The following is a 21,332-nucleotide window of genomic DNA, read 5'->3' as shown; positions in this document are numbered from 1 at the left end:
ATGAGGTGTTTTTGTTTTGCTTCTTGTTGGGGACTGGACACAGAGCCTTCACATGCTAAGCAAGCACATGCCTAGCTGCCACTGAACCACAACCCCCAGCAAGGACATGTGGCAAAAAGAGGACTAAGAAGGTGAGACAGGCCATAGAACAAGACTCAGAGTTCTGGATGGTTAGGGAAGCAAGGCAAGAAGAGAATGTGTCTCCTTTGAAGAATAGGTTTTACCTTTCTTACTTCTAGAGATGTCTTTAAAGTTCCTTCTTTAAAAAGCAGCAACAAAAACCAGGTATGGTGGTGCATGCTTTTAATCCCAGCAGAGGCAGAGGGAGGCCAGTTTGGTCTACATGGAGACCCTGTTCTAAAGAAAAAAAATAGTAACAACAAGAATCAAGGAGAACAGGTAGCTGAGGTAGGTATAGAAAAGAAACGGTTCCATAGGAAGGCAACAGCAGAGGGAAACTTACTGCACTTGGGCAACTTCTTGGTTAGGGGTATTTTAGACCTGCTTCCTAACTGTTCCCCAGCCTAAAGTAAAAAGTGTCACCATGCTGAGTCAAGTAACCTGGTTTTCAAATATTTTATTATATAATCTTCTCATGGCACCATCAGGAGTAACAGAAAATGTTATTCCCAGTTCCTAAACCACATCCTGAAAAATATACATTTGTATTTATATATTTATATCAACACTCCACCCCTAACCCATAATTCCACCACCTATTGTAGGTCTTTTGCTTAAAGCAGGAAACTATTCTCTTAGATAAGAAAATATATGTGGAAGCTAAATGAGATATTGGTTAGAATAACAGGGAACAGTTTGGTCATGGGGGCAGGGTAGAAGGGGCTAAGTCCAGCAAAGGCAGGATGCATCAACTGGGGTACATTGAGGTGGGAAGGAGGACAGTGTATAAAAAGGCAGCGTCACGCAGGTGGGCTCTGGTATTCTTGGTCCCTTAGGAGATGGCCTTTGCCTCAGGAAGGAAGGCTTCCCAATGTTTTGCAAGCTGCAAAGAAGTGGGGAGATAGTAAGCAAGTGCCCCCACCTAGTAGCAGAGCCTGAGCTAGCCTGGGAGAGAAGCAAGTTCAATGTCATGGCATACCCCATGCACCACAGCCACCTGAGCAGATGCAGAAGCCACACTCCTTCACTTCCCTCTAGACTTGGGGGAAGCATCAGTTTGTGTCCCAAGTGCAAGGGCAGTCTCTGAAGACACTTCCAGTCCCTCCCTGCAGGGCACACCCCTGTAAATGCCATAGTCCAGTGGTTTACTCCTCACAACCAGGTCACTGTTGCACATATTGATTAGGGCTTCAGAACCAAGAGGACTAGGTGGTACCACTCAAAGTATAAGGAATTATGTTAACAGCAAGAGAAGAGATGAATTCCTCCCAGCCCCCAAAAAATGAACTGTAGAATTGTGGCAACAGTGGGAAGTGAGATGGCTCAATATGCTTGGCACAGGGCCTGACAAGGTGAGTTCGATCTCTGAGTTCAGATTCCCTGAAAGAAAGAACTGACTATTTTAAGTTGTCCTCTGACCTCCACAAGCATGTGTCATCATACACATGGGCACCACCTTTCATACAAACACAAAATAAATGTGAAAAAAGAGAAAGCAACAAAGGATAGGTCCTCTTGGTCAGCAAAAGGCACTGGCCTGTTTTCAATTATCAACTATAGCAGAGCCCCCTCCCTGCACATCTTGCCACCAAATCCCCAAATAGACAGTTGTCTTTTGGAGCAGGCACTGGAGGAGGAGGGTTATGTATACTTTACACACCTGTTGCTGTGAATGTAGGAGTGTCTCCAGGTACTTGATCACGTGGTTTTTGAAGTCCTTGGATTTCTCTTTCTATAGGAGACAGGAGTATACACTGATCTTCCAGACAATTGTTCCTTCCCCTTTTGATGGGAAGGTGGTGTTTACTACTAAGGTTAAACACGACCTCCAGAAAGTAGAGTCAACAGCTGGAATATCTGTAATTTCCAGCCAAATAGCTTCTGCTAAAGCTCTGCAAAGCTTTCTTAGAGGGTGGGAAGTGGGCCAGTAGGAGAGAAAGGACAGGGGCCCAGAGGACTATGGCAGCCATCGGCTTTGTTTTATGTCTAATTGTAAGACAGCTACCATGCTCCAGGAACTAGCATAGGAGTATGCACACATATACACAAAGGTCACACCAGTTCACAAGAACAGCAAGCCATTAGGATCTTCTGTCTCACCTCAAACCATATCACTTCTTTTCGGACCACTGTTGAAATTCTTTCAAAGTCTCTTTCATATTGAGTCACACGAGACTCCCACTGGCAAAAGGAAAGAAAAGATCACTTAAGAGATGGGAATGTAACTCAGTGGTAGAGTGCTTACCTAGTATGTGTGAGACCTTGGGTTTGAGTCAAGTACCACATATAAAAAAGGTGGGGTGCATGTGTAAATCACTTAATACACTGTTAAGCCTTTACATTTAGACAGCAATTCTACACGAGACCTCAATGGATCCTTATTTTTAATCTGTCCCTTTGGGAAGGATTAGATTCCTAAAAGGATTCAACATGTACATTATAGTCCAGCAGGCCACCTTAGGGCTGGTCAGAAAAGATTGCCATGTGCCCCAGGCCAAACCTGGACTTTGAGAAAACTCTGGTAACTATAGCAGCCTCTCATTTAGGAGCTCATAAGCAGAGACAGAAGCCCTAGAAAACTTAATTTAGATCTTCTGGGAGGCAAATTTGAATCCCCTAGAGAGCTCTTCTTGTAAGACTCATGCAAGAATCACTGCTGCTGAGACTGACAAGACTGCTGGTGGGTGGGCCTCACGGTGGCCCTGAAGTCACCCTCAGAGGCCCTTTAATTAGCTCTCTTGCCTGCTGTGGGTTTCCAAGCATCTGGTCAGGGTGGCACTGAGGTTCATTCAGAAGCCAGCAATATACCCATGCTGGCTGCCTCAGGGGGCTCACCTCTGTAATCTCATCCTTGGCTTGTTGCAGCTTATCAGGCTTGTTGGCCCACAGCAGCCGAGCCTCAGCCTCCCGTTTCTTCTGCAGCATGGCTTGAGCATCCTGCCAGCGCTGCCATGTCTTCATGCGCTGGTCGAAGGCAGCCTGTGGGGGAGGGTGGTTGGGAGGAGCACAACCAGCTCTTCAGCAGCCCTGGCTGGCTCTGCCTTAGGAGGCTCTCCTAGCAGCTGTGCCAGGGAAGGACTGAGCAAGGGCAGGGTCTGCAGCCATGTGGTAGTGCTCAGGTAGGGAGCTCAATGTCTAAAAGCACAAGCTTGGGTCAGATTCTTTTCAAGCTTCCAGTGGGCCAGCGCCATGCTGCTTCATGCTGCTCCCAGGGCTGGATGGCTAGGAGCACAGGAGGTGGCCTGATGCCCATGGCCATCACTGAGGCTTCTAAATGGCCTCCCTCAGAAAATTCAGACCAGGAGTCTACACACTTTCCCCTAAGAGTCTACCAAACTCAAGGAGATAATACAGTGGGAGTGAAGCACACAGTCCTACTCTCACAGAACTTATTTACTGGAAAAGACCATCATTATATTAGCAATTAAAGTAGGTATTTACAAGTATGCAGAGTACTAGAAAACAAGCAGATACTACACCATAAAGCAAGGGGCCTAGCCTAGCCCAGGAGTGCTAAGTCTAATGCAAGGAAGCAACCTTTTTTTTTTTAGGTCTTTTTTGAGTCTCCCTGAGGCCCCAGCTGGCCTTGATCTCTGCCTCCTGAGTGCTGAGATTAAAGGCATATGACACTACGCCTGGTGGAAGCAACCTTTTAACTGATACAAACAGCACAGTAACATAAGGACTTTTAATTTTATTTTTGCAAAGCCCAAGCAGAATCACTAAATAGCTAAGGATGACCCTGAACTCCTGATCCTCTTGCCTCTATCTCCCTAAGAGCTGGGATCACAGGCATGAGTCACCATGCTGGCAGTTTAAGGATTCTTTACCTAAACACTAAAATGGTTACTTGACATGCTGCCTTCATCTCAACCAAACACTCACCTGCTGGGCTATCAAGGCCTGCAAGAAGCTCTCCAAAGTTAATTATTGGTTTGCCTATTTTCTAGTCTTTTGAACACAATTAGCATTTTCAGAGAAGGGCAGCTGTTGACCTAACTAAATCGGTTCCACCCCACTGTCACTCTATAGGCCTCAAAAGGCAGCCCAGATAAAGCTCAGGCAGCCCAGATCAAAGCCTGGGGCTGGCCTTCTAGCCCTGTGTACTTGCTTCCCACTCCCTGCAAAGGTTTCCTAGGCTTTCTTAGCATGTACCTGTGCCAAAGCTAAACTTCAGTGAATGCAGAATACAGACCACCAGTCATGTTCTGCAGCATGCTGCAGCTTCTGTTTTTCTGAAGACAGGGTTTCACTATGTATCCCAATGAACTCACTACGTAGCCTAGCTGGCCTGGAATTGACAGTGGTGTCTTGACTGCTGGGATTACATGTGTTCATGCCTGGCTCCAAGGCAATTCTTAATACCTCAATGGGATAATCTTGCATATGGGTGACTTCATGTCTAAGAATGGCCCAAAGCTACCCCACTGGGCTAATGAGGTCCAGGTTCAGAGAAGGTAGAAAAGAAGCCTCTGCTCATTTCTCTACTCCCACTGCTAGCCCTGACATGAGGTGGGGGGAAGCATCTGAGAAATGACCTGTTCACAGTTCTGTGTTCCCAGGTTGCTAGCCAAAAGCCTAACCCATGAGAACCAGCCTTAGCTTCTCTTGGCCCTGTACACACAGGCTCACCTTGCCTGGAGTCATATCCAAAAGCTGTGTTCTCCAGGGAACCCCAAACAATGCTCCTCACTGAAAGCTTCTCCCCGACAGAGCCCTTCCCTGAGATGGCTCTCCAGAATGAGTAGTCTGACCAGCTCTAAGTATTCCACAGCAGGTTAATTTTTAGCCTCTTATCACGAAGTCAGCAGCAAACCCAAGAACCAAGAGAGGACAATGAATAGTCTTGTAGGCTATAGTAACACTTGTGACTGCAGGAGTGAGAGCTCAGGGTGTAGCTCAGCTCCTGACACAACACTGCAGCTCCCTGGTAGAGATATGTTGGGCGTGAAGAGTAGTGGGTGGCACTGTTCCCACTTAGAGGCTCACACATCCTGCTACCAAGCAGAATCAGGCACTCAAGCTCTACAGGGAAGGTGCCAGGCTCCCTCTTGTTTTTTTCCTGTCTCAGGGAGGCCAGGCAAGAGCTAATACTGCCCAGTCAAACTTCCTTAACTGATCTGAGAGTTCGAGAAACAGACAGCCCTGGTCACCAAAAGAAGTGAGGTGTTTGACCTGAGGGGTAGCTTGCAATGTTGCTACCAGTGTGGTCAGCAGAGCACAAGGAGGGCTCTGGTGACAAGCTCTCTCAGCATCTTGGTCACACTCCTCCATGCAACGCCAAGCCAGATCTGTGTCATTACCTGACTGCCCACGTTGGAGGGACAAGTGAAAGTCAGCAAGAGCTCTTATCAGGGCAAAGCCAGCACTTACTGTTAAGGAGGCAAAGACCAAAGGACTGAAGAAGTCACTGCTCCAGGGGGCCAGGCCAGCAGGTCTGCAATAAGCCTTGCTTGAAGAAAGGCACAGAGCACACTGTCCACCTTCAATAATAAGGGGAGCCTACTTGGAAATTCAAGAGTGGTCTTTTCTGATTTCTATCTAGAAAACTGGTTGTGGGCCTCAAAATAACTAGTGGTAACTGGCTAACAGCTAAGTAGATTACTTGATTTACAAGATTATTTTAAGAGTAGAAAAAGTTACAATCATTTATGAGTTAAAATGAGGTGAAACTGTCTTGGGAAGGGGGAAGAGCAAAAGAAGGACAATTTTAAACAAGGGAAGGAGGAGGAAGGGGAAGAGAAGCTTACTCGGACTATGGCCAGGAGGCGAATGTAGTCACTCAGGAGCTCAGCAAGGAGGAAGAAATCGTTGTTGGCCTGTTCCTGGTGGATCTGCTCAATTTTTTCTTCTACCTCAGCCAGTTGGGAGAGTGCCCGTGACAAAGCTGTGTTGTCCTCAGAGCTCCCAAGCATGGCTAGACTCTTGGCAAACTGGGCTGTGTTCAGCGCAAGCTCTAGAAGGAGGAAAAGATAGATTTCCTCTGATCTCAAGGAAAAGGGACAAGTCACTTGGCCTTGCATGGCATGTCTTGGCAGTACTGTTACCTGCATATCCGATAACCAGGAGGCTGCAACCCAGTCACTTAAGGTCCAGTTTACCAAATTCAAAGAGAAGGGAAAGTAGCCTAAGCTGGTCACAGAAGCAGGTGGAAAAAGTACTTGTGCTACAGTCCACTAGGTCAGGCCTATCTGAAGGAAGCTGTTCTAATATTCCTGGAGAACCAAGTGCCAGTTCTTGTAATCAGACCAAAGGAATGGCTTACCAGATCTATCCCACGGGCCACTTCACAGTTTGCTAGTCCCTATACTGGCCCCACGCTAATGGTCTTTTCTAATTATTGGTATGTTTAAGGCACAGACAGAAAGCATTCAAACTTGAAAAACTTCATGAGCTCCTAGTGAAGCAAAGCTCACTAAAAGGGGAAGAAGGGAGACACATGGTTTCCCTACATTTCACCTTGCTAGTATGAACATGCAATGAAAGAACGATTTTGGATGGAGGCTACCAACTCAAATCACTGCAACAGATGCAATGTGTACCCAGAAGGACTCCCTCTACCCACTGCTCACAGTGGTTAAGTCACATTTCTTGCTAGAAGATCAGGGAATATCTTTTTAATCAGAACATCAAGGAACAGGTAGGCTGAGAATTTCAGCTTGGATGGCTGAGGGCTGGAAACAGCATGCCCTCTCATCTCCAGCTCACTGGAGAGAACAGGTCCCCCAGGTCCAAGTGCATTTCAGAGTGGTTACCTTTCCTATGGGTGACTAGAGTTTCTACCACGGTGTGCAGTTTCCGTAAGCGCTGCTCCTCACACTCTACCTCCTGGAGCTTTTCCTCAAACCACTGAAACACACAAACCCAGAGTTTGAACAGAAAGTGTTCCAATAGGAATGGGGTGCAGTCTTTCTTTAACAGTTTTTTTTTGTGTGCGTTTTAAAGGACTGAATTTTTTTCTTAATTAAAAAAAAATCTCTACTCTCAGAATTTTCAGGACTTGCTAGGCATCTGAGGAGCATGGGGCTACTCACAATGTCTGATTCATTCATCTTGATGGTCATTTTGCTGACTGCATCTGTAGCTTTGTTGAACATCTTTAGGAGACCAGCACCACTCAATGCCTGCGTACCCACGGCGCGTGGCAGCTACAAGACCAAGAAGGCGGGGATGGCAAGTTATCTGCTGCCCCTATTTTAGGTTCAGAAGAATTAGTATCCATCAGATGGCATGTCCAAAACTTGCCAAATTATTTGAACTGCAGATTGTTGTATTCTAAGGCAGTTACATTAATTTAAAACTAATATGTGCAGATACAAAAAAATCAAAATATCATGGTAGAAAAGATCGATGAAATTTTCAGCTTTTGATAGTATATCATAGAAAGAAATTAGACTGGGAGTGTCATGTGGTCAGCTGACCTCACATTGAGAATATATGACTACACAGACAGGTAAGAACTAGTAAGCATTACTCTGGGCTATTGTTTTTAAACATTTTAAACATTACCCGTGTATACATCCATGTGTCATGGCACATATATATCTGGAGGTCAGAGGACAACTTTGTGGAGCTGGTTCACCACTCTTACATGAGTGTTAGGGATAGAAATCAGGTCATCAGGTTTGCACAGCAAGTACTTTGCCCACTTTGCTGGCACATTCCTTTGTTAAAAGCCAAAAGCTCCTTTGGATTAGCATCCTCTGCACAGAAGTGGACTCACAGCCTAGAGTCTGAGGTTGTGCTATGATTCAAGTTCCACCAGTGAACAAATGTCCAAGGATAGAGCATATATGTAGACTGGAGCTACTATTTATTACACAATAAATTTCAGTACTTTTATGCAGTAATTACTCTGAAATAGAGTCAGATTTTGGGGGTTTAGGATGTCATGCAGTAGTTCTTAAGTTGGGGCCATTTTGCCCGAGGGAACATTTTGACAATATCTGGAGATTCTGACAATATCTGGAGATGATTTTGGCTATCAGAGCTGGGAGGGAGTGCTATTGGCATCAAGTGGGCAGAGGTGTTCTGTACTATGCTAGAACGCCTTGCAGTGCACAGGACAGCCCTCTCCCACAAAGAATTATCCAAACCCCACTCTAGGGTTATAAAATGAGGAAGACTAGATTTAGAAATATTTGGAGGTAGAATTAAACGACTTAAAGTTCTGGGGCTAGAGAGATGGCTCAGTGGTTAAGAACACTGACTGTTCTTACAGAAGACCCGGGTTTGAATCCCAGCACCCACATGGTAGCTAACAACTGTCCGCAATTCCGACAGCCTCTTCTGTCTTCTGCAGGCATTGCATGACACAAGTGCACTTACCTACATGCAGGCAATATATGCATACACATAAAAATAATAAATTAAAAAAAAAAGCTCTGGCAGATAATTTTCAATTAAGAAATTTTGGAGGAAAAAAACCAATTCCATATTCTTTTACAAAAAAAATTTTTTTTTTCGGTGTTTTTGAGACAGGGTCTCCCAGTAGCCCCAGCTGGCCTGGAACTCACTACACCAGGTTGGCCTCGAACTCACAGAGATCCATCTGCCTCTGCCTCCCAAGTGCTGGGACTATAGGTGTGCGCCACCACACCTGGCCCTAAAAAATTTTTTATTTATTATTTTATGTGTATGAATGTATTGCTTGCATGCATGTAAGTGCACCCATGTTGTGCAATGCCTGCAGGTCAGAAGAGGGCATTGGATACCCTAGAACTGGAGTTAGGACAGTTGTTAGCCACCTGGGTCCTCTGCAAGAACAGCCAGTGCTCTTAATTGCTGAGGAATCTCTCCAGCCCAATTCCACATTCTTACAGTAAGAATTTCATTACAGTAACATGAAAAATTTAAAAAATTAAAAAACAAAAACAAAACCAAAAATCCATGAGAGTCTTGTGCTGTGACTTTCTTCTAGTTTCCTAAGGTGACATTATTTGTCTCTCGTCTGGTGTTTCTTTTGATCCTTAATGATGTCTGTGTTTGCAGAGCTAATTTATACACTGCTTCATGGTGAACTGGCTATTTTATGCTTTCATGTATTCGTATTTCTTTATACTTGCTGTTTGTGTTTGTTGTATTGATATATTTTATTTAATTCTTTTATTAGTGATTAGACTGCCTCTAATTTTTCACAATCATGAGTAGTCTATGCAGAACCTATAAAACAGTTGTTTTTTACTACATGCAGAGATGCTTTAACAGTGAAAAACACTTTGTCCCCCTAGGGGCTTGAGCTCAACTAGGATATTGTCTGACATTAGCTGTCATGTTCATGTACTTGCTGAATGAACTAGTTTCGTTAGGGGTAGACAGAAATGATGAAATTCTGTTTTATACAATACTAACCTCTTCTTTTTCCAAAAATTCCCTGACATCTGGGTCCTGTAACATGGTAGGATGATTCACAACTCTCTGAAGGTACCTAAAGGGTAAAAATTGTCATCTGGTTAGCTGATGAGGAGCTAGCTGAAGGTTGTGGGTATTGCATAGTGCTAGCAGGGGTGTTATTTTATTTTATTTTTTACTACTTAAAATGTCCTCAGATAAGATACTTAAGCAAGCCTTTGCTTTAAATACATTTAAGGTCATGTTCTTTACATTTCCAAAGTGGCAAACTGACTGGTCAGAAAGAGACTTCAGAACCATTCATATTACATTGTCTAAGAAGGAAAATATGATTGGTCCATTGGTTGGAGAGAGAAGATGGCCTGTGACTAAGGTGGGAGAGTAAGAGACTTAGGAGAAGTGAGACACAGCAGGGAGGTATGGCTCTAACTCACTTCAGTTTCACCCCCACTGATAAGCCTCCTAACTGTCAGTTCTGGCTTCTTGTTCTCAAGTCATTCAGGAAGATGCTTGTTAGGTACTCACCTTTCCAGAGCAGCCCTTCGTTTTTCAAGAAATTCAGCAGAAGAAGAATCTTCCTTCCCAACTTTCACTTTTGTCATTCCTAGAAGCAAAATAAACAGGAATAGTGAAAAGGACAAATCTATTTTTTAAAAAAAGTCACCTGGAGGGAAACTCAGCAAGGCGAGCTCTATAAAATGTGATCTTGGGCCATCTGTGTATCATGAGCAGCACGAACAAAAGCTTCTTTGAATGAGTCTTTATTTTCTTAACTGGTCTCTAAGTGCTAGAGATTGTAAATACTGGGATTTAGGTACATTTGCTTTTTTTTTTTTTTTTTGGTCTTTTGGAGACAGGGTCTCCTTGTAGCCCCAGCTGTCCTGGAACTCACTATGTAGACCAGGCTGGCCTCGAACTCACAAAGATCTGCCTGTCTCTGTCTCCCAAGTGCTGGATTAAAGGCGTGCACCACCACGCCTGGCGGTACATTTGCTTTTTAAAAAATAAAACTCATGAGCTTCTGAGCATAGACTAACAATCACTTGATGGCAGTAAGGCTCTTTCCTTAATCCTCAAAGCAATTTCAATTTGGAAGGAAAAGCAATCGTTAAGACTCCTGGGGCTGAGAGCTCTGTGGTAAAGTGTTGACCTAATATGAGGCCTCTGATTTAATCACTAGCAACACACACACACACACACACACAGAATGATAATTTCTCTTTGCCAGGTGTGGTGGGGCATGTCTGTAATCTTAGCACTCAGGAGTCTGAGGCAGAAGGATCATGAGATGGAGGCTACCCTGGGCTATACATTGAATTTGAGGCCAGCCTGGGAGATAGTGGGACTTCTCAAAAGAAAACAACTACAACAAAGCACTAAAAACTAGAGACTAAAACCAATCCCAGGCCCCCCGCCCCAGCCCAGTGGCATTCAAGGAAAGAGAACATGTGAAAATAATCTGGTTAGATCTCTAGACCCCAAGTGTTAAAAAAGAAAATACTAGACATGTCTCTTTTCTAACCACAAGATTCAACAATTGCAGAAGTATTCTCATACACTGAGCTATATTACCTGAAAGAATACTAGGGAAAAACTCCAGCAAATTCAAGCCCACAGACTTACCTATTAGGCTCTTCTCGGGTGGAGGAGGGACAATGAAGCCATTCTGAGAGTGCTTCTCTGAGAGCTTCTCATAAAGACCCAGAAAGTCACTAAATCTTCTTTTCACTGCAAACTGTTTACTTCGGAACATTGGTAAGCTTGTCTTGGGGGTGGAAAAAACACAAGGCGATTTCATTCCAAGTCCTGGTTGAGTGAGTATCTTGCAAGCTATCCTGCTGACATCAAAGGAAACAGATTTCCCAGACTGCTGCCCTTTGGCCACTTGGCAAATAACTTTTTCCAAGATAAAGGATTTTAAACTTTGTACTATAGTCTCCTTTGGCAGTCTGGAAATCTAAGAAGCCCTACTCAGAAGATTTCAAATGCATAAAATAAAATAAATAGGATCATGGAACTGGGGAGATGGCTCAGTGGGTAAGAGCATTTGCCCTGCAAACATGAGGACCCGAGTTTGAATCCCCAGCACCCATGTAAAAAGCTGGGCATGGCTGTGTATGCCTGTAATCCCAGCACTGGGGGTGGAGACAGGGAGATTCTGAATGCTTATGAGGCAGCTCAGCCCAAAAAAGGTGAGCTTTGGGTTCAGCGAGAGACCCTGCCTCATGGCAATAAGGTGGAGAGCAATAGAGGAAGACACCTACACCTGACTGCCTGTTCTGGCCTTAGCACCTGCATACTCATGTGCATGTACCACATACACTTACACCACACACATGCCACAAAAATATACAAACATACCAAGTGTGTGTGTATGTGTGTATGTATGGTTAGAAAGGCAACCAATTAAATTTAAATATACTTTCATTCCTAGGTTAAGAACACTTGCTCTAAGTAAACAAATATTGAATTCTAGTTTAAAGATAGAATTCTGCCAGGTATGGTGGCACATGCCTGTAGTCCCAGCACTTGGGAGGCAGAGGCAGGCGGATCTCTGTGAATTCATGGCCAGCCTGGTCTATAGTGAGTTCCAGGACAGCTGGGGCTACAGGGAGACCCAAAATAACAGCAAACAAAACAAAAAACAAAGATAGAATTCTATGTAACCAATTTATCCTTTATTGAATTATCTTAGGGTATTAGCTAATTGAATTAAAGGAGATAAAAAAGATTACTAAAGAGTGCTTCTAAGACCTTGAGGCAGGAATCAGATGAAATGTCTATAGACAACAACACAAGTGCTGTGGGTTCTAGAGCTCACAGGAGGCCAGCCAATAGTAGGAGAAATACATAGAAGTCTTCTAGGAAAACAAGAAAAAAAGTGTTGGGCCTGTGCCAGGAGACGTAACTCTATATCCACCAGATTGGAAGAAGATGGCCTTGTCAGTTACTGGCACAGAAATGAGTCAGTGAGAACTTTTCTATCAATTTTTGTATAAATTGGCATAAAAATGTTAAAAAAAAATTTCACATTTCTTGTAGTCAATATTTGCAGTACCTATGACCCAAGAGAACTTCTCCTAGGTATCTACCCTAGAGAAACACTCCACAGGTATACTAGAGACCTGCAGGAAAGTACGTACACAGTGTAATTATGAAAAGTGGCCTCGGTTTAGGAAAAGAGAAGTGTATTATACTGTATTCATAAAGTGGACTATTGTTACTTCCAATAAGGATGGTCTGAGAAATGATGGTATACTATTTTCAGTATTTATTTTTAAGAAACTCAAAACAACATACTTTATTTCTTACAGATATACAATATAAAGCCTTTTTGAAGGAAGTGAGATCACTCAAGAGAATGGCTGCCTCCGAGGCATGAAGCAGTGGACACGACAGGGATAAACAGGAAGGTGGAATCTATGGAGCCAATGGTATTCATCTTAAAATTAAAACTGGTGGTAGGTTCAGGGCTTCATTTATTAGCTGGTAAAATTATATTTAGAAAAAAAAAACCAGTCTTCAGGGGCAAAAGTTACAGAATGTATTAAAAGAAAGCAAGATGTAGTAGCAAATGACTGGGAGACTATGGTAGGAAGGTCATGAGTTCAAAGAGTCTGGAAACCCTACCCCCCATATACACACAAGCTTTGTGCCAGGTGTGGTGGTGTACACCTATAATCCCAGCACTCAAAAGGCTGAGGCAAATAGATTTAAGAGTTTGATGCCACCCTGGGATACTCGGAGATCCTGTCTCCAACAGCACTGCACCCCCTCCTAAAACACCCCCAGTTCTAAGGCTTCATATACACAGTTTTTGTTTCTTTGAGATAGTGTCTCATTATGCAACCCAGGTTGGTCTTATACCCATGATCCTTCTACTTCTTCCTGTCTCCCTAATGCTGGGATTACAGATGATGTAGGCCACTGTGCCCAGCCCTAGAATCGAGAATTTTTTTCTTTTGGTCTTTTTGAGACAGGGTCTCCCTGTAGCCCCAGCTGGCCTGAAACTCCCTATGTAGACCAGGCTAGCCTTGAACTCATAGAGATCCTCCTGCCTCTGCCTCTGGCGTGCTGGGACTAAGGGCATGTATTACCATGCCCGGCCCAGAACTTTTAAACTTTTTTTGGTCAAAAAGACCGGGGTGGGGGGGGGAGCGGAGATACCCAGAAAAAATTCTCCATTATTTTTCATTTGAGGCAATCCACTAAACTAGCTCCAGGCATAATTCCTAAGAGGGATGGGGTAAAAATCAGATATGCTTGCCAACTTTCACACTAAAATGTTAGCATCCTGGAAGAATATTGGGAAGGCTCAGTCTGGTCTACCTTGATAAGATTACCAAGGCAATGTAGGCTTGTTACATATTGAGTAAATATGAAAAAAATGTTGGAAAAAAACTAAAAGATACCCAGAAAAATGCCGGGTGTGGTGGCGCACGCCTTTAATCCCAGCACTGGGAAGGCAGAGGCAGGCGGATCTCTGAGTTCAAGGCCAGCCTGGTCTACATAGTGAGTTTCAGGCCATCTGGGGGCTACAGGGAGACCCTGTCTCAAAAAGACCAAAAAAAAAAAAAAAAAAAAACAAACCAGAAAAAAATCTCAGTGGTGACCTTCTTGTTATGAGCAGTTGGGTCTACTGAGGTGGTCCTCAGCAGAAGCACTGGAACTCACCTGTGTTGTGACTTTGTAGGCTACATAGGCATTCATACCATCCCCTGTGGGAGAACAAGAGAGGATTATTCTCTTAACAAAAGGAATGCTAATCCAAAACCATTTAACCAGGGATCATAAGCTACAGGAGTCCTATATTAAAGGGCTTGCTTCATCTCTAAGCCTTATGTGCAATCCTAAACTCCAGTTCTTACTGTGCCTTGGGGCCTGTGTGGTACATATGCCCCCACAGATGCTGGCTGGGCCCCAGTTTGAGTTAGACAAGAGAGTCAGTCCCCTGTTCCAAAGCCAGGCTCCATTTATACCCTCCACAAAGAGGCACTGGATACTGACAATTCATCAGTTGTTACCATGCCAATATTTGGGCTGGTTACACACATCTGTCCAAAATCAAACAATTCTCTTGCTGTATAAAGCAGGAGGAGAAGGAAGCAACTGATGTTAAAGGAAACAAGTAGTTCTACCCTAGGCTAGCTCTGGGCTTGGTTTGCTCTTTCAGAAATACCACTATGGCCCCCACCACTGGTGCTAGCAAACACTGACCTCTCTGATCCAGCATGTTCACCCAGAGCAAAGGGCCTGGCAGGAAGACACTTGGGCTGCCTGATGTCACAAAAATCTCCCTTTCCTGGAGGAATTATTTTTATGAAAAAGCCTTTGACTATTAAATAATCTGGGATTCAAGCAACTTTTCTTTTTCCCTGGTAGTGTCCTAACCTAAACCACTCAGGGAGATAAAGACACCATTGACTCCCTAGGCACTGAAAAGACATACATTGGAATCCAGACAGAAACAGCTCCAGTGCTGAACCTTGGAGTTTGGAGTTGGTTTTGTTCCCTTGCTTCTGACTCCTCCCCACTTCAAACAGGAAAGCCTAGGTCAACAATTACTAGTTGCTTAAGCTCCTGAACTCATTCTGGTATAAGTAGCCAAGGGAAGAAGGGCCTGTACTGGATCAACAGGATCAATATTGCAACTTGGTTTCAATGAGATGGCTAGAAATGCTTGCTTTTATTTATAAGTACACAAAGAAGATGGAAACCATACCCCTACCAAAAGAGGCTTTGGGTAAAACAGAAATTATAAATTAAGCTGTAGAGATTACAGTATATGGATTACCTTCTTCTAAACTACTTATACTACACTGCCTAATACTAAGACTGTTTATCACTGATTTCAAAATATATAAATGTACAGTAATATTCAAAATTCCACCCATTATAGAATAGTCATGTTCAATTCCATAATTTAATATCCACAATTAAGAAAGGTTCAAGTGCAAATATACATAAAATGTAGTAGCAAGGTAGGACCCCCAGAGGCTCTGCAGGCTCTTTAGATACTGCTTTAAGGCAATGTTCGAAGAGATATACTTGGTTAACATATAGAGTGTAGAAGCCCTTAAAATGGCCTACTCATACAATAGACTGAAAAATACATGTAAATTTCCTAATTAATTTCAGTTGAAAATGCCATGTGCAAATCACCAAGGCTCCAAAAAGAGTATCTTGTTAAATGTACGACTCTACTTTATTCAGATGTGTTGGAATGAGAAGTGCATGTTGAATAAACAGCCCCCACAAACAACGTGCTATTATAAAGATCAGGCCCTAAACAGGAAAATGGTTTAATTGGCTAGTTTCTTGGCATCAACATGACTAAGTATCCAGATAATGTAGAACAAGGGAATGAAAGCTTAGCACTTAGAGCAATTTGTGTTTAAATAAATCTGATTCATGAGCTGTTTAAATTACTTTCCACTATGGCATCAGGTATGTCTTCTCTAGATATTCTGAAAGCCCTAACTCTCAGTACTTTGTAATGTGACTTTACTTGGAAATTTGGACTTCAGAACTGTGAGAAAACAGGTGTCTGTTTTGTTTTGTTTGGAGACAGGATCTTATTCTGAAGCCCAATCTGGCTTCAAACTCATGGCAATTCTCCTGCTTCAGCATCCCATGTACTGGTTTTACAGGTATAAACCACCTCATTTAGCTTATTTCTATTATTTTAAGCCACTGAGTTTGTAGTACTTTGTATCAGGAGCCTAATCTTACTGATACATTCCTTCTCTTGGTTTAAAATCATGACAGTAAGTGTTCAAACCTTAGTACCATTTATAATTTATATTATTTCCCTAAGGATTTAAGCAACTAAGCAGCTAATAACTGGCTAAAAATTAAGGTGTTATGGAGCTGGAGAGATAGCAGAAGACCTGAGTTTGGTTTCCAACACCCACTTGGTGGCTCACAACTACCTGAAACTCTAGTTGGAGGGGGTCTGACACCTTCTTCTGACTTCCTTGGGTTCCTGTAGGCATGTGGTACACATAAACTTATGAGGTCACATACATAAACACATTAAAAAAAAAACAAAAAAACTTTACGCCAGGAGTGGTGGTATACACCTTTAATCCCAGCACTTGGGAGGCAGAGTCAGGCAGATCTCTGTTGGTTCAAGATGAGTCTGGTATACAAAATGAGTTCTAGGCCAGCAAGGGTTACACAGCAAGACTGTCTCAAAAAAACAAAACAAATCTTAAAAAAAAAAACCAAAAAACAAACTTAAATATATTTAAAAAAAAATAGAATATTCTGAGAGATTCCTAGATTTGTAACCCAAAGTTCTGGTTCTGATTTTATTTCTTTTTAATATTTTATTATTTTTATTTTATGTGTATGAGTGTATTGGTTGCAGCACCCATGTTGTGTACTGCTGTGGAGGTCAGAAGGGGGCATCAGAGCCCCTGGAACTGGAGTTAGGATGGTTGTTAGCTGCTGTGTGGGTGCTGGGAATTGAACCAAGATCCTCTGTAAGAGCAACCAGTGCTCCTAACTGCTGAGCTATCTCTCCAGTCCCCTGGTCCTGGTTTTATACTGTACCATACTGCACCCCAACAGAAAAGCTACTTCATTTTTGGACCTCAGTTTCCTCTACCAACAGGTGAGAGAACTGAAGATGCTCATAAATATCCTATTACTATAGTAGTTCATAAAAAGTAAGTATCAATTTAATGGCAACTATTTAGGCATAAAGTTGAATTAGACTTTACAAATTCTTGTTCCTACTGTCCTTTTATTTTAAAACCTTTTTATTTTATGTATATGATTGTTTCACCTGCATGTATGTAAGTGTACTCTGTGTGCTATGCCCATGGAGGCCAGAAGGCGTTGGATCCCCTAGGACTGGAGTTAATGACAGTTAGTTGTTCATTGCCATGTAGGTGCTAGGAACTGAATCTGGGTGGGTCCTCTGCAAGAGCACCCAGTGCTCTTACCAGCACTGACCCATCTCTCCAGCCCTACTTTTGTCCAGTTAACCAAAAATTACAACCCCTGTTTAGTAGGATAAAGCTCTGTATAGCCTTTAGCCCCAGCTGGCCTGGAACTCACTATGTAGACCAGGCTGGCCTTGAACTCATAGAGATCCACCTGCCTCTGCCTCCTGAGTGCTAAAGGCATGCACCACCACACCCAGCTTATATAGCTTTTTCTTGAACTATACCCAAACAAGGAAAGTTAAGGCCTATTGTTTCTGCTTACAAGTTACCCCCACAGACTTGGGAACTAGAGAAGATTATCCTAAAAATCCAAGTCTGAGTCAGATATGGTAGTAAAGACCTATAATCCTAGCATTCTGAGGATGAGGCAGGATTGCTATGAGTTTAATGCCAGTCAGGTAAACATATTGAGTTCCACGTGAATTGGGGCTACAGAGAGTCCCTGTCTTAAAAAACAAAAAACAAACAAAAATGATCTTTCTTATTTCATTTTTTTTTTTTTTTGGTCTTTTTGAGACAGAGTCCTCCTGTAGCTCCACCCCTGTAGCCCCTGTAACTTGCTAATGTAGACCAGGTTAGCCTCGAGTTCAGAGATCGGCCTGCCTCTACCTCCAGTGCTGGGACTAAAGACGTGTATGCCACCACATCCTGCTCTTTTGCTGACCACAATTCATCTTGGATTCTTTTCTTTTTTAATATTTAATTTTTTATTGAATTTTTATGTATTTCATATAGAAAATCATTTTTATACCCCCTTTTCCCTTACCTTTTGGCACCCTCCCATAGTGTATCACTGGAGTTCATAAATTCTGTCCTTTAAGACCTATTATGTAAAGCTAGTGTCCCCAGATGTCCCTCAGTGAAAGTTCATTCATTGGGTTTAGTCAGCCTATCTAGAGTTTCTCCCTTCAAGAATGTCAGCTCTTCCTCACCCAGTAGCAATCAGGTGCCAATAATTCTTTCACCTTGGATTCTTTTGTCTTTCATCTATGAATAAGAGACTCCCCAACTTATTAGGATATCAATACAGGAAAAATTATATGTAACAAGTTCCAAATTTCTTGAAATGTAAGTTTCATACCCAAAAATTTTATTTATTTTTAAGTTTTTGGTCTTTTTGTTTTTGGAATATCCAAAAAATTTAGAACATATAGTTTTAGGGTGCTTACTCAAAAGGGAACAAAACTGTCTCAACAACTCTGAGAAAGGCAGTATTTGAATTTTTAATTTTTTTGGTCTCTTTGAGACAGGGTCTCCCTATAGCCCCAGCTGGCCTGGAGCTCACTATGTAGACTAGGCTGGCCTTGAACTCACAGAGATCTGCCTGCATCTACCTCCTGAGTGCTAGGACTAAAGGCCTGCACCACCATGCCTGGTAGTATTTGAATGTTTTATCAAATCTTTAAAACATTTTTTTTAAATTTATTTTTATTTTATGTGTTTAAGTGTTTTGCCTGCATGTATGTAAGCACACCCATGCATGCAATGCCTGTGGAGCCCAGAAGTGGGGGCTGGATCCTCTGAAACTGGAGTTATGGATGGAACTGCCATGTGGGTGTGGGGAATCCAACCTGGGTCCTCTAGAAGAGAAGCCAGTGTGCTTAACCACAAATCCCCTGGAGCTAGGGTTGTGAGCTGCCCAACATGGATGCTAGAAACCAAATCAGGTCCTCTGTAAGAGAAATCTCTCCAGGCCCTATTTTAACTTACTTTTTAAAAAATTGTGTGTGTCACCTACCACCCACTCCAAGCCTCAAGGACTTTTTCCGGAAAGAATGTAAGAGCCAGAGGAAGGGGTGGAATGTTAACTGGAAATGTCCTCTGACCACTATGCCGGCAAGTTATAGTCACACCTCCTTCCCATGCTCATCAAGGAGTTGGGGGGGGGGCTCCCCCTCCCACCTAATCAGTCAACCTTAGCAGCATGTGGGGGAAGGGGCAAAGGATATATAAGCCGAGAACACCAAGAGGCACCTCTCTGACCACTTTGCGCAGCTGTTGGGAGGTCACAGGATTTGTATTTGAGTGTGGAGCGCCCACTCTTCTGTAAATAAACCCCTACCCTATGCTGTGTTTAAAAAAATATATATATATATATTAAAAGTGTGTGTGTGTGTGTGTGTGTGAGGGAGGGAGGGAGGGAGGGAGGGAGAGAGAGAGAGAGAGAGAGAGAGAGAGAGAGAGAGAGAGAGAGCATATGTTGAGATACATATGGAGATGAGAGAGGAGATCTTGGAGGGTAGAGAGAGAGAGAGAGAGAGAGAGAGATCATGTTATGATACACATGTAGAGGTCAGAGGACACCTTGCAGGTTGGGTTCTCTCCATCTACCATGTGAGTTCTGAGGCTCAAACTCAGGTCTTCATTGGGATTGGCAGCAACTACCCTTATCCCCTAAGCCATCTCTTGAGGTTTTTTTGTTTTGTTTTGTTTTTTTGAGACAGGGTCTCCCTGTAGCTCCAGCTGTCCTGGAACTCACTATGTAGACCAGACTGGCCTTGAACTCACAGAGATCCGCCTGCCTCTGCCTCCCAAGTGCCAGGATTAAAGGCATGTGCCACCACGCCCGGCTCTCATTTGAGTTTTTAAAGAGCAACTCTAATTATATTTCATGTCTCTTATTTTTTTTCCTGCTGTCCTTGGCCTTGGAAGTATGGTTACAGGGAAGACACTGATGAAGTACTTCCGATTTGCTGGTTCAGCTCTGGTGATAGCCATTCCCAAACTAACTGGCCATGGCCCCATCGTAGTACCACAAGGAGTGCCAAGGACACTTACCTATCTTCTCGGGATCGGTAATACCTACTGTCAAATCAAACTGGTCTTCCTGCTCTTCTTCCTCTAGCTTTTTAAAGAAAAATCAAGAGAGTTGATATGAGATGGCAATCAGGGCTACACATTTTACCCTATATTAACTACATATCAACATAATAAAGTCAAAAATATAACTTTCTACACATCAGTATTCAGCTCAGTCCATTCCCAGTAATTCCAATGAACCAACTTCCATGATTTTTTTGTCTTTTTGAAGCAGGGTCTCCCTGTAGCCCCAGCTGTCCTGGAACTCACTATATAGACCAGGCTGGCCTTGAACTCACAGAGATCCGCCTGCCTCTGCCTCCCAAGTGCTGGGACTACAGGCGTGCGCCACCATGCCCGGCTTCAACTTTTGTAATTTTAAGTTGTGAACCAGATCATAGATCTTCTTTACATCTATTCCCTTAAAATCTTCTTTTGATGATGTGAATAATGACAGGCCTTTGGAAGACTTGGCCTCTATATTCCTGAATATGGGAGCCTCAGACACTAAATAGCCTCAGTAGACCCTGAAAGCCTTTTGTGCTGTCCTCCAGGGATTAGATACTCCATATAAGAAAGAATTCTTTATTGGATTCTGGCTATGCATTAACCATAAAGGTCTCCTTCAGGAGCTGTAAATATTTTCTCAAGGTTCAAACCCAACTGAACTTCAGACTGGCAGCATAGAGCTAAAACTTCAAAAACAAGAAAACCAGAGCACAGATGCTCACCTCCTCACTGCTGGGCTGGGGCTTAGAAGAATTTGTGGCTTCTTGGGGAGGATGAGAAATAAGTGTTTTGGCCTGCATTGTCTTCTGATTATTTTGTGTGCTGTCCAGGGATAGTTCCACTGTGGCATCTGAAAGCAGGTGATATTTTTAAGTGAATGTCAAAAGTGAGCTTCTGAGGGCTGAACATTAGTTTCACTGGCCGAGGCTCACAAGATCAATGGCAGCCACTCAACACTAGAGGCTTGAAGACACAAAAAATATAAGCTGTGTGATTCTACATGAATCAAAACGCAGGACACTGAGGGGAGTGTTCTGTTAGCACAGGCTCAGGAGAGCAAGCTCTTTTTTCCCTTCCAGACACACTATCTGAGCACTG

General features: G+C 43.1%; 1 protein-coding gene across 4 annotated transcripts in view; it reads right to left on the bottom strand.

The window, feature by feature from the left end:
* The window catches only part of Snx1 (sorting nexin 1), a 44,924-nt gene that overhangs the window by 5,823 nt on the left and 17,769 nt on the right, over positions 1-21,332 (bottom strand). Inside the window, exons 3-16 of one of the 4 annotated variants that reach the window (XM_017798998.2) lie at positions 20,957-21,084; positions 20,205-20,271; positions 14,146-14,189; positions 11,095-11,236; positions 9,997-10,075; positions 9,472-9,547; positions 7,155-7,268; positions 6,876-6,969; positions 5,871-6,076; positions 5,494-5,622; positions 2,956-3,099; positions 2,221-2,301; positions 1,781-1,852; positions 561-1,003 (exon numbers count right to left, since the gene is read on the bottom strand). In XM_017798998.2, coding sequence (XP_017654487.1) covers positions 953-1,003; positions 1,781-1,852; positions 2,221-2,301; positions 2,956-3,099; positions 5,494-5,622; positions 5,871-6,076; positions 6,876-6,969; positions 7,155-7,268; positions 9,472-9,547; positions 9,997-10,075; positions 11,095-11,236; positions 14,146-14,189; positions 20,205-20,271; positions 20,957-21,084 — 1,427 coding nt within the window. In that variant the 3' untranslated portion in view covers positions 561-952. Of the gene's footprint in view, positions 1-560; positions 1,004-1,780; positions 1,853-2,220; positions 2,302-2,955; positions 3,100-5,493; positions 5,623-5,870; positions 6,077-6,875; positions 6,970-7,154; positions 7,269-9,471; positions 9,548-9,996; positions 10,076-11,094; positions 11,237-14,145; positions 14,190-20,204; positions 20,272-20,956; positions 21,085-21,332 lie in introns of those variants that run through there. The other 3 variants (XM_017798999.2, XM_008836290.3, XM_029564982.1) reach the window with 3 other exon arrangements.

This window comes from Nannospalax galili, unplaced genomic scaffold (genome assembly GCF_000622305.1).
Source record: "Nannospalax galili isolate Female #2095 unplaced genomic scaffold, S.galili_v1.0 scaffold54, whole genome shotgun sequence".
Classification (NCBI taxonomy): Eukaryota; Metazoa; Chordata; class Mammalia; order Rodentia; family Spalacidae; genus Nannospalax; species Nannospalax galili.
The sequence above is the reverse complement of the archived record's forward strand: the minus strand, read 5'-3'. Positions and strand labels throughout refer to the sequence as shown.